The sequence below is a fragment of the Engraulis encrasicolus genome, unplaced genomic scaffold (genome assembly GCF_034702125.1).
Source record: "Engraulis encrasicolus isolate BLACKSEA-1 unplaced genomic scaffold, IST_EnEncr_1.0 scaffold_325_np1212, whole genome shotgun sequence".
In the NCBI taxonomy this organism is placed as follows: Eukaryota; Metazoa; Chordata; class Actinopteri; order Clupeiformes; family Engraulidae; genus Engraulis; species Engraulis encrasicolus.
In genome coordinates, this window is record NW_026945616.1 from 3,609 (window position 1) to 17,219 (window position 13,611).

At 40.8% G+C, this 13,611-nt stretch overlaps 1 protein-coding gene and 1 long non-coding RNA gene across 3 annotated transcripts; one reads left to right on the plus strand and one right to left on the minus strand.

The window, feature by feature from the left end:
- Window positions 1-930: 930 nt before the first annotated feature.
- Window positions 931-2,652, minus strand: LOC134443448 (tripartite motif-containing protein 16-like; the record flags this gene model as incomplete). Its single annotated transcript, XM_063193230.1, has 5 exons — window positions 2,560-2,652; window positions 2,103-2,336; window positions 1,823-1,976; window positions 1,653-1,712; window positions 931-1,131 (listed from the first exon to the last, which is right to left on the minus strand). Coding segments are annotated over exons 1-5 (727 nt in total), but the record flags the coding sequence as incomplete, so codon positions are not given.
- Window positions 2,653-5,973: 3,321 nt separating this feature from the next.
- On the plus strand, window positions 5,974-8,792 carry LOC134443447 (uncharacterized). Of its 2 annotated transcripts, XR_010033672.1 has the most exons (5): window positions 5,974-6,400; window positions 7,311-7,395; window positions 7,853-7,933; window positions 8,241-8,318; window positions 8,564-8,792. It is a non-coding gene; the product is annotated as an uncharacterized LOC134443447 (long non-coding RNA). The 2 variants fall into 2 exon arrangements; XR_010033671.1 differs by lacking the exon at window positions 5,974-6,400 and having other exon boundaries at window positions 6,805-7,395.
- The last annotated feature ends 4,819 nt before the right edge of the window (window positions 8,793-13,611 follow it).

Consider the following 13,611-nt stretch of genomic DNA (forward strand, 5'->3'; position numbering starts at 1 on the left):
GAGTAGCATTAGTTGCGGAGAGAGTAACACGCCGACTAACTACCAACTCGGACTGCTACCAAGTGTGAATTGTGTATTTCGTTTGGAGTTGTGGGACGCTGGGACGCTCGGAACAGGTCAGGTACCGTGAAGACATTTCCTTTACTTTCTGATTGTCTGGACAACCGGTAAGATGACTGTTGCTCGTGCTAACTGTGATTACCCACGTCACATTCACACACACACACACACACACACACACACACACACACACACACACACACACACACACACACACACACACACACACACACACACACACACACACACGCGCGCACACGTCTCTTCCAGCCAGCCCAGCCTGTCTGTCTGTACCCCTCTTCCCATCCTTTTCTTTTCTCCTTTGTTTTGGTTAAACCGGTCGGCCTTTTGGGTTTGTGAAAACTTCTGCTACTAGCTAGAATGGCTGTGTTGGAGGCTGTCCTTGTTGTTTCCCAATTTCGGGATATAAATTAAACGCTAAATAACGTTTCAAACGCAGCCCAACTGGTGGATTGGTTTTCTGTTTGCTAGTTTCAACATTTCCTTAATAATATTTTGTAGCCCTACACACCAGAGCCACCGTTACAGCAAGTGTTTTCAAGAATTAACAGGTTGGCAACACTTCCAGTCAATGTTTGAAAAGGAGCTCGCCGAGGAATGGACTCTGATGAGATAATTGATGTATATTTAAAGCCAATATGCATCCCTTTGAATTCAGTTGCAGCGCAAATATAGCAACAAATAAGTTAGGTTGGGTTTGCCAGTCATGATTCATGCGTAATAGTATGCGTAATAGTATAACGTGCTGTGTTTACTCTGAGTTGGAAAAAATAAAATAAATAAGGAACACCTGTATTTTCTTGGGAACACCTAGATTTTCTTTTCTAGCTACGCCACTGATATAGACACCTTTCTCTCCAGTCCACTCAACCTCCCAATAGGACGGTGGCGACAGACAATCTTTACCCAACACCAGTTTACAGTAGGTAAACCTCTGAGGAAGGTCAGGATAATTCTGAGACTCATCAGTCCAGGCCACCTGCTTGTTTCCATCAGACAGTTTGAGATGCCGGTACGCGGTGTTGACATCCAATGCTATTGGACTGGCATCTGAAAAACAAACAATATTGACAGATAGCAAACCAAGAGTAATCATGCAATTATGAGTAATCAAGCAGTGTGTGTGTGTGTGTGTCTCTAAAGCAGGGGTATTCAATTAAATGTCAACGAGGGCCAGTTTTTCAAATTCCTCCCAGTAAAGGGGCCAAACTATCTGTATGTAGAACCTTGCTGTCCAAAGGCCGCATCTGGCCCCAGGGCCGCCATTTGAATAGCCCTGGTCTAAAGCTTAATGTAAAGCAGGCTTTGCATCGGATGTCTGTTAAAAACGACAAGCTTTTGTTAGTCTAATAATAGTCTTGCACTCCCTTTCTATTTTGTGTTCAGGTTCCCAAATTCAGGCAAAGATTTCAGCCAGGGTTTACATTCTGTCCTTCTAAGCGGAACGAATGTATAATATAATATGGAAAGTCAAAGGCTAAAGGGTACAAGCTTATTACAAAACACAAATCGTTCTATTATAATGGTGATGATACTGAAATTGTATATAGTATGTCAGGATGTTTACGTACATTTCAAGAAGTCCTGCCTGATAAGTGGTTCTGGAGACACAATTGCAGAATCTGGCTGCACTGTTGAGGACAATGTGCACATTATGTGATATGCTGTAGTAATGAAACATGCAAATAAAGCTGAGACATTCAGAACTGAATACCCCCCACTGCCCCATCTTTTTTCTCACCTGTCATTTTAGCAAACTCCACCTGAAGCATACTCTCCATGGATTGTCTCAACTTTTGGACCGACTCCTTCATTTTGATGTACATGGAATTGGTATTAATGGAAACACGGGACAAGCTCTCAGATCCAAGAGGTTGATAGGTTTTCTTTGACGTCTAAAATCAAAAGTAACATTTTAGCCTTTATTTTACACAAATACATCACAGTCAAATCCATATCTTAATGTGTCAAGGCGTGTTACTTGCATATAGATTTTGAAGCTGAAAGAGAAGTTTGCCTACCTCAAGAAAGGTAGTGAGATCTGTTGTCTGTAAGAGCTGTTCCAAATCTGCATATTTCTCCTTCAGAGCTGTTATCTCATAACTCACTTGCTTGAAGAAGGCATTTACTCGACCCAAGTCAGCCTTCTCATGAGCTCTTATCAAATTGGTCATTGCAATACGCCTTTGCTGAATAGAGCCTATGAGTTCATTGAAGACCTTCTCACTGTTCTGCACGGCTGTAGTTGCAGAGCGCTATGCAGGAAACAAACAGTCATTGTCATCACAAGTGCTACTGCTGCTAATTAGCAGTAGCATTAAAAACAAGATGAAAACAAATGTAATTGCACACAGTGCATAATATGTCATCATTCATTTACTTTCATAATGGTGTATGGCATTATTTTTGACAGAAAGCCTATGGAACTTTGACTAGAAAGTTTTGTAGCGACATTCATAGCATTGCAGTATATGGAACCTTGATAGTCTCTGCAGCTTTACTCAGTTCCTGTAGCTCCTTCGTCCTTTCTAGAATTTTCTTTTCATGTTCCACCATTTTTGCTTTAATTTCTTCCTGTAAACAAGGAATTGTGTACAGAATAAATACATTTAAATAAATACATTTAAATATTTAGATAAATACACATAAATACATACATACATTTAAGTTACCTTGCATGTGGCAAACAACCGTGGTGAGACTAAATGTCAAACGTGTTAAGTGTTAAACATCTAAACATTTCCTTTTCAGTGTGTTTTGAGTTAGAGTTCATTTGGAACGCATTTATTTTTTATTTATTTTATTTATTTATTTGTACATGGGGAATGCCTCTTGAGATGCAACATCTCATTTTCAGTAGGGTCCCCTTGAAACTGGACAGTACAAGACAAAACATTACATCGTACAAGACAACACACATTCACACACTCATTCAAACAGCAGCCTCTTCGTTCCCCCACCTCTACAACCCCCAAAGCAGTATGTTCTTGGTTAGTGGGACAGGCAGTAAGTACAAGGCATACAGTCAGAGGCATAGGTATTTAAAACAAATAAACATAATTGCAAAACAAACAGTAAAACAGAGACACTAGCAAGAATTCCTGAGAGGCATTGAAGCTTCATGTTACCACAGACATAGCTGAAGCATTACTTCTTAGTAAAAAAATAAATAAAAAAATAAAAATAAAAATAAAAAATTAGATAATGATAACATATTAGTTAAAGCATTTACAAGTGTTGCTTTGGTTCAAGTACATTGATAGAGATGTCCTAAATTGCCACAGAGATGTGGCTGATCTTACGGATCCAGGTAGGTTATTCCAATCACTGGGTGCTTTATACTTAAAAGAGCGTTTACCGCTTTCTTTGGAGATGTGCGGCACAGTGAGAGAAAGGTGTTCAGTATGTCTTAACCTGATGTTAGTCTGATATGGTATCAAATACTGTTTTAGGTAGTGTGGGTAGTTAAGGTGCAGGCATTTAAAAATGATCTGAAACCAGTGAAACTGCATCCTGACTTTAGGGGATGAAATACCTAGTGAGTCGTATAAGATGCAGTGATGTGTTTTGAAAGGGCACCTTAGCACAAATCTACAGATGTTGTTGTAGGCAACTATCAGTGGCTTAAGATTGGTGTCAATGGTATTCTGATATACTACATCAGCATAGTCGATAATTGGAAATAAAAGTTGTTTCATAATTCTTGTTCTGATCTGTGTTGTGAAGCAGTTACTACACTGATAAAAATGATTTTGAGGGGCAGTACATTTCACTGACAAAAAAATGATATTTTTTACCCCAACAAATTAGGTTGCTGAGGTTACTCTGATGCAAGGGGTATAATATACTCACTCTACCTATAAATAAGGAGTAGGACTTGGTACTGGTGAGAAATGACTAAACTATACCTAATTTGCATTCATACGCTATAACTAATACTAATGGCTAGTGTCGAAACTACCTGTAAATGACTAAACTTTACCCAATTTACATTCCAACACTGTAACTAATACTAGTGGCTAGTATGATCCAAACCGTCTCTGTCAAAACTACTTATTGAAATTGGTTAAGGACCGCAAATGCGCATTGCTTTCTGGGACTTCATTTGAAGAAGAATCAACCGGCGACTGTGGCGAGCCTCGCCGTGGATGAAGTTAACTTCCAATGGACGGGACAGATTCAGAAGGTAAGCTGGCCAGTCGTGCATTAAACATGGGATACAAAACATGAACAATGATCAAAAGGAAACTAAATCACGCTGGAGTTGTAGTTCGCTCGTAATGACTGTCTGACTGTGACTAAGGCAGCTGCTATCAGCAACGCACTGGGCAGACAGGTCAATGGACCATGTAAGTTGCCGTTCAAACTTCGTTTGGAAAAGGCAACAAGTAGCCTATGCGCTGTGTTCAAGATAAACGGATAGCACTACCAATGTCAAAATGTTGTAGAATGAAACCCACTGCAGCCGAGTTTTTTTCCATTCTCAAATGTTGCCTTGTTGGCTAGTTTTGGCGCGCAGACTGGGACTGGCTGCTGGTGGTGACCTGACCTCGTGTGTCGTTCTACAATTTGTTGCTGAATGTTCCATCCACTGTTTGTGCTGCCACGGCCACTTGATGCTCTGCATCACGCGAAAGCACGGAGGAGAAAATTCTACAAGATAGCCTCCATTTGCTTTCACACAAGGCTGTAGTGTGATAATCTTACATACACCTAAAGGACTGTGCTCGTAGACAGACTATGAACGGCACATTACTTCACTATTTCTTTCTCCACAATAAATCCATTCAACATGGAACGGCTACATTTTTGAATGGTCACTCACTGAATCCTTCATCGTAGCCTAAGTCTTTCAACAGTTCCCGTCGCGAATCGTCCTCTTTGAATGTGGTTTTAAAAATGTGTAAATTCCTATGGTCACCAAGTTTTCAAATCAATGAAATGCGCGACGAAATGCTTCATATCAACTGTCAAAGCAGTGTGCGTAAACAGTCATCATTCTGGGATGCCTCCGTGCCGAGTCAACTAAAGACTTTTTTGTATTATTAATCATAATCGTAGACATTCTTAGTTTGAATGACAGTTTGAAGATGGGGAGCGAGGCAGACGGTGTGTGCATGCCGGGTGCCTGCCTGTGTTACTGGGAAGGGAGAGGGGAGCGAGAGGAATCGATCATCAAATAACTTTTTAAACAACGCTACCCTAGACATGATAAATCCTGCTGAGCATAAACGCTAACAAAGGATCAACCCGTTAACATTGCGAGGAGAAATTGATTAGTTTGTTGTAAATGTATCATAGTAAGTAGTCCTATGTAGACCAACACGCCCTTATGTTATTCTGAGTAGCCTAGTGGTCCACGGTCACAACATCACCTAAGATGAAGTCGTTTTTTTTTTTTTTTTTGGACACTGCAAACTCAATCTCAGGGTTAGTTTTGACAACGATAGTTTGATAGTTGCTTCATAGTCGAAGGACTCGCTATGAACAGACACGCGCAGGTTCCATAAGCACAGCCCTTCTCTCTCTCTCTCTCTCTCTCTCTCGCTGGTCTCCGCAGTCCGCACACACTTCAGTTGTACCGAAGTGATGACGTTTGACATTAGGAAGGGCAGTCCAACGAAAAGAGACCGGTAGCCTATATTTTCATAACTAGTATAAAAAAGTGAAACAAATGCTTCAAAACGGATAGCAATTGCAAGGGGTAGAAATGTTTACTTAAGAATCGAGTGTAAAAGTACAACTTCTTAAACTTTATCCATGTCAAATTATTCACAATGTTTTGTGCATAATGAAGGTGTTCTGCTTCTGCCTACTGCAGGAGTTGAGAAAAGGCGGTAACTGCTTACCTCTCATGTAAGCTACAGCCTATGTCCCAGATAGCAAAGTCCTCCGGCATCTTTCTGGGTCTTTCTGGCATTTCTCTGGTGAATGTACGATTTCGGTTGATTTCGGCAAATCAATGGCAAAGTAGGAATGATGCCAGAGATATTCTGGCTTTTCACTGGAATGCCACCCAAATAACCAAATCGGTTGTGCAGGAGGGCGGAGCTGCAGTTACTTTATGGTTCTTTCCCGGCAAGTTGGAATATTACCAGAAAACATTTTGTTCGGGTGGGGGGGCTTTTTTTGAAACCTAGGGCCAAGCAAAGATGACAGCGGCCCTGCCCTACGGAGACGGTTGACACGCATGCTCATTTACGTGAGACCGACTTCATCCTGGGAATCTTTTCGGCGGGACCTAGTAGTCTAGTAATAAACCTGGACTTGATGTACTATCTACTGAACTAGGATATTGTGCTGTGTATTTTGCATTAAGGTAAGTAAAACGATTGTTATAGCCTACTTGTGCCTAACTATACTGCTCACTTAATAGCTACATTGCTTGCTCTTTGTTGTATTTACCTGTGCTAAGCTGAGGCAACATTTCTTGAGGTAAATTTTCCCTTGGCTTGGAGATAGCTAACATCTAGCCTACGGTATTTCAGTTGTTTGTTCATGACTAAGTAAGACTAAGTATTAGGTCTCTTGACAGGCGTTTCAGTACGTACTAATTCATGTTATGTCATGTCATGGCTTTAACTTGTTTGGAGGACACGCTATAACGACCCTAGCTAGCATAGATGGCAGCTATCCTTTTCGGACATTCGGCAAACGTCAGTGTTTAGAGCTACTACTCTATATGACTGATATCATGCAAAGACTATATTCTTAATTTAATTCGTTGGTGTGCTGTCATGGCCTTTGGTTTTTGTTTTCGTTTGCGATTGTAAATTTACACGCTTGAGACTGCCCGTTTTAGATTTCAGCTGCCTGCTGAGGTTTGGATTCAGAAATTATTTTTGTAAAATCTCTGATGGGCTGGCTTGGACGTTAGCGTAATGTGGTGTTTAACGTGAGCCTGTTCAAAATCCATCTTGAGCGGAATTCACCGGTGATGGGCTTCAAATTCCACCTGCAGCAATGGCAGGTCACGGCTTATTGCTTTACCCTGAGCTCTAGTTCTACAGTATCTCGAGTCCACATCGCTTTACCGATGCAATAGCCACCAGTTTCTGATGTCGTTATCAGACGAAATCAGAGGGCAGTTTGTGACATACTTGAAATAATATATCTTTGAGGACACAAAGTAGCTGCCCTTTTTATTAGACACATGCACGAGGTAATGTGATTTACAGAAATATCAGATTTGCAATAAAATAGTCCATCACATTGTACTCTTGTCACAGGAGGATCCATCTCACTAACACGGGTGAGGGACAGGGACCAAAGAGGAGGCTCTACAACATGAGGACAGACTGCGATCCTCAAGCAGTAAGTTGATTTCCATGAGAAAATTATACACTATAAAGGTGTCTATTGTATGTATAAAAAGGGCTTAAAATTATGGTCAGACTTAGCTCCAGCTAGTGATAAAGTTAAAGGCTTTTTAACTTCACCATCATCAGTGTGCCTTGGAAACTTTGGCTGGCCTTATCAGCAGCCACAACTGGAGCTAAGTCTGACCATAATTTTAAGCAACTATATTTCCTTGAGCCAAAGTGCACCTGCTTATGAGAAAAGACCAACTTACTAGCCACTTTGACTCATTATTAAGTGTGTGTTTGGCTAGTAAGATTCTTGCCATTTTGGCTGGTGGTGAAAAAAGTTAATTTAACAGCCCTGTGTATAACTGTAGGAACAGACTGGACAGTGAAAGTAAATCCCGCCGGACTTAACAGACCCCTATACCTGGAATGACCCAAAAATTTGACTATTGATCTTGTCACAGGTCAGTCCATGAGCCCACGTCTTCAGGCCAGGGACCCGAGAGGAATTTCCAGTGACATGGATCAACAGAGATCCTCAAACAGTAAGTTGATGTTCTACATCAAATAAAGGAAATCATGTGAATTATCTTTAAGTAAAAAACAAGCATTTGATTACCACTCTCGTATAAGGTCAGTCCATAAAAATCAAATGTGTGTGTGTGCGCGTGCCCGCCTGCCTATGTTTCTGAGTGTGCATGTGCTACAAGCAAACATATGCCAATTTTTTGTTTCGTTTTTCTTGATTATTTAGGTAAATCAGTGAAATAATATAATTTGCATAATACTGAACTTTTTAACCCTGTACAGCAGGACATAAACATTTGACATTTGATCTCACTCTCGTTACAGGTCAGTCCATGTGCCACGTTCCAGCCAGGGACCAAAAGGGGGGCTTTCATCATAGGGCCAGACAGACATCCTCAAGCAGTAAGTTGATTTACATGGATGCATTCTGAAGTTGAATTGAAGTAGTTATATTGTTATGCACTGGCTACTATTCAATGTGTCAAAGTGAAATTTATTAATTGTTGTCCCATGAAAAAATGAACTGTATTTACAAATCTCAATGGCAATGTATCGTTCCAGGGATAAGAGTTCAAGAATGTTGTTGCAGGTGAAATTATCATTGAAATTTGCTGATTCAATGCTATTGTTGTATCTTTACTTTTTAGAGAAATAGAGAGATGCATCCAGGCCACCCACTAGGAGGTGGAACATCTTACGAAGAGGTGGCTGTACCTGGCGGCAGACTGAGATGGGGTGAGGAAGAGGAGAAGCACAGACCAAGAACGGAATGTCAGACATTTGCCCTTTTTATGCCCAGCGCACACACACACACACCGGCATATAAACATGCACATAGACACAGGCGCACATGCACACACATACACGCACTCTCAAACAAGATGGGAGTCTCTGGTGATGGCAAATCTCTGGTGTTGGCAAATAATCTGAATCATTACACACTGCAATGATTCCACCATCATGCCCCACCTACGCGAGTCCTGTCCTTTAGCATTGACTTACTCCCCAGGTGTGGTGTGCCTTCATCCGAACCACAATGGCATCCCAAGCAGCAACAAACACCTGCACACATGCATGCTACAGTACACATACAAACACACTGGACTGTGAACTAGGTCAGACACACACACACACACACGCTCAAAGTAGCCAAGATCGAAAAGGCTGCATCGGTGGCTTGACTTCATCCATTTTTTGGAGGAACACCTTTGTCAATTTTGAGGAACTTTGTTGTGGGAAGATATTTTAAAATTTGATAGTCAGTCTTGTATACCCATTCGCTTCACTATGATGTATTTTGTAATTGAATATGGATGATTTATGCCACAGTGCTGAATTAACACATCTTGACAAAGATGTCGCCTTAAAAAGTATGTTTGGTACCTGTGGGTCAAATGTCTCAGGAGCTCCCTGACTGCAGAACGTCTCAGGAAATTACTCAACTTTTTATATTGTATGCAGGGTGCGATTTGTCAGAAAACCAGAAGGGGGATGTGTTTCAGATGTCAAGCAATATCAATGGAGTTAAACATTAAACTATGATTAAAATCATGTGGAAAAAGTGACAATATCAAAACCAGAAGAGGGGACAATCCCCCCATCCCCCCCTACAAACCGCACCCTGACTGTATGTATTTTACATGTTTGTCTATATGATTAACACATGAAGAGTTCAGATGCAAAACCCCCCAAGTGCCTTTTCAGAAAATAATATTAATTCATTTTTATTTAATACAAAGCTATCAAAATTGCATATTTTTTAAATGTTACTTATGTAATGTAACTATTTATATGTATTATCAAGTACATGAATGTTAACCAAACCAACAACAGGGTTTTCTAAAAATATAGAAGTGCAGGTCTTCTGAAATGGAGTTAGGGGGTTTTGCATCTGAACTCTTCACATGTTCATAGAAGAAAATACAATGTACGACCTCAAGGTCTTGTGCGTTTTTCTCACCGATATCTTCTCACCGAAGGTTTATGAGTTACAAAATGTTTATTATTTTGTTTGTTTTCTGAAAGTTTTTTTAAAAACTCAGATGGATTTGTTAAGAAAGGTGTTTATCATTTGGTTTGTTTTTTTGGAAAATTCCATTTAAAACATAGGCTGTGAGTAAAAAAAAAAAAAGTTATTTTGATAATTTTGTTTTTTTTTTCTGAAAATTCTACTTTAAAATGTCATACATTTTCAATTTCCAAAATCTATTGAATGAATGAATGTTGTTGTAGCCTACTAAAGATAATAAATGGCCAATTTGCATGATTTTTGTGGGTTTTATTCTTTATTGTTATTATTATTATTGTGAAGGTTAAATATATTCCGGCATATTTATGGGTTTTAATCGGCAGGGTTCTGGCAATCTTGTGGTAGGCTCATGGGCCATTTCTGGGTCTTCTGGCAAACATCTGGTAAGGTGCCGGCACTCTGTCGAACGTTCTTGGCATTCTACTGGCTGCTTTCTGGCATGATTCTGGCAAAATCTTGTGGGCCGTTTTAGGCCCGGGAGTAACCCCGACATATTGTGGCATATTGCCAGTATGAAGAAAGGTTTCTGGGCCATAAAAAGCCCAGAACATTTTTGCTATCTGGGGTGGTGTGTGGCAAGTAAAGCATATTAATATGTGTTTCAGGCAGTGGTGTTGCATCTTTTATATGCATGGTTGTCCTGAAGTCATTCTGGAACAGGGTAAGTCGCCGACTTCAGAAAAATAAACAGACTTAAAGGCCATAACACTGTCATGTTATTTGTTTATGAATAGCCATTTTCACTCACTCAGGCTTGCTGTCTTTGTTGCACTGTGCACTGTGTAGGGTGAGTAGATTTTGCAACTGTGGTGCCTAATTTGATCTTTTCATGAATATTTACTAAATAATAAACTCATATTTACAGTTAGTAGGCCTACTATTATAACTAATATTGCAATTTGCGCAGTCATAGAGAATATTTTGAATTTGATGGTGGTGGTAAGAATCGGTGAAAAAGATTTATGACTGGGCCGCATGAATTATGGAAAGAGACTGCCAAATACATTTCACAGTGCACCCAGAGATAGTAGAGAGAGAGAGGTTCCATTGGCCCATTGTTTCCTGGTTCTATTATGGCCCCCCTTAGGCAGACCTAGGCAGACCTAAGGACTGTTCTATTCATTGTGGGAGCATTATGACACACCCCTTTAGGCAGACCGGAACCTAGTCGCGTTAGGTGCCCATAGAAACCTATTATGTTGGCATATCTCTATATACTTAAAGAATCTCTGGTGCACCTTTGAGGTCAATAGATCCCTTTACTGTTTGCATACAAATGTGACATAATCAAGCTGCGCTCTCATTGTTGGAGCACAATGGACCATGTATGCACATTTGTAAAGAAACTAGCCAGGTGTTATTTCTGAAATAAGCAAATGGATGGTCAGGTTAACTTCAGATATGAAGTGGGCATCGCTCATTCCTTATGGTGGCCTCAGTCCAGTCGTTCTTAAATTTCTTGAAACAAACTCCTATGTTCTGAAACAGCCTATTCCCGTAGGTTCTTTTTAGGGTCTCTATTTAAAAAAAGGACAGCAGGTCTTCTCTCTTTAGGGTCTGCACTGTCTGTGTGTGTGTTTGAGTCAACAATGCGTGAGCAGTCTGATGACTTAACTGCTATGTGAAGCTGTCAAGAGCTGTGTAGAGGGCAAATACACTGTGGATTGGTCACAACTGTTACTAATAACTCAACCCCTTTACTTTTTCAGCTCTAGACAGATGACCAAAACAGACCATAGAATGTACCTTTTAAAAAAAAGTTTAACCAATGAGTATTCTTAATAGTGTATCTTGTCACAGGGTTGTGTTCAGGTGCGTGACAACTGACAACATTGAGAAGACCCAGGAGCGGGAGAAGGGCAGCCTGATGAAAGAAGGCGACAGTGTTCTATGGTCACACCTGAGATGATGGTCCTGAAGAGGAACGAGAGGAGATACTGGGCATAAAAATGCAGGCACTGTACGCTGTTTTTCTGTCCATTATCTTTTTTTTCTATTTTTTGGCATACTTTATTTCACTCGCATATGTAGTAATCAGTACGTGTTGTTGTTAAAAGGGTCATCACAGTGGAGGACAATCATGAAAAGGTTGAGGACTTCACTGTGCCCATCCCTGAAGTCCCTCCACTCGGTGCAGCAGTTCTTTTCTCCATACTGCCATGCTCTGGGTTGTCCCTGCCACCATCCACCTTTTGGGTCATCCGTGCCGCCAGCCATCCCCATGCCTGCAGCGCCTGGGTCATCCGTGCCACTCCCCACCATGCTGCCAGCCATAACTGTGCCAGCAGCACCTGGGTCATCCCTGCCACCATCCACCGTGCCTCCAACGTCCACAGCACCTCCGGTCTCTGTGAGCCAGTTCGCAGCTCTACTGGCCTCTCCAGTATACAGTATGCTGTAATTGCTAATGGTTTCTCTGAGTGGCCTGACCGGTTAATTGTCCCGTATCCCAACTATTTACCACTAAACAAGTGATTTTGTAATGAGTAGGAGATCTTTGCAATGTTATCAGTATGGTTGGACTCTGATGTTTCAATGCTGTATGTCTTCCTCAAAGAGTAAAACGAATTCTGAGTATTCTTGGATTTAGTCTTTGAAAAGTAGAGCAGCCCGTTTGTTTGAAACTGTTGTCCTGGACACCAAATGGACTGGAACTGATATCCTTTTTTAAAAGAAACTGGTATCCTTTTTTACGTGTATGTGTGCAGTTTAATGGTAGAACAGTATACACCGTGGCCGTGGCCTAGTGGTTAGAGAGTTGGTCTTTCAATCTAGGGGTTGCCGGTTCGAATCCCCCTTGACCTCTCTCAACATCTCCATCCATGGCTGAAGTGCCCTTGAGCAAGGCACCTAACCCCACATTGCTCCATGGACTGTAACCAATGTCCTGAAAAATAATAGTTGTAAGTCGCTTTGAACAAATGAAAGCGTCAGCTAAGTGCAATGTAATGTAATGTAATGTAATACACTTATGTGCCTTTATCAGTAACAAAGTGAAAACGGAACAAAATTTGACTATTTCTGTCAAAAATTGCTACAAATTCTACATATTGTTTATATAAACCTAGTTCTGGAGGAAGTCTGACAGTTATTGACAGCTGCCATGTCTAGCTTCCGCCTTCACGTAAATTTAAATCCTTCCTTCCCCTGTCATGCGCAAAGGCTATCCTAATTGTCCCAGCACCTCCCCCTACTCCCTCATCTCACTGGATCACCCAGCTACATGTCCCCTACACTTATGGGGTGGAAGCGGATCTCGTGCCGCATGATCTCCGCAGGGTCCAAGGGCAGAGGCCAGCTAACATCGAATTATGCCTATTGCCTATGGTTACCATACTCCAGGGCTCGTGAATTAAATGGTCCTGTTGTTTATGTTTGTTTACTTTTTGTGAGATAAACTGAAACATTGTGTATCTGCTCATTTTTCACATTTTCCTGTTGGTGATATCCCTTTAAATAAAACATCTTGGTTGATATGCACAGGTTTGTTGTAATTGTAATTTCCCTGGTGGACGTTTGCACAACACAGTAGAGGCAGAAAACACTGATTGTTACCTAAGTAGATTCTTCCAATGGTACATTTACTTGTGATTGAGTACAATTTCAACAGAGTCGGCTAATTATTCTGATTACTTTATTGTTGTGTTTTTCTTATTCTTATTAACC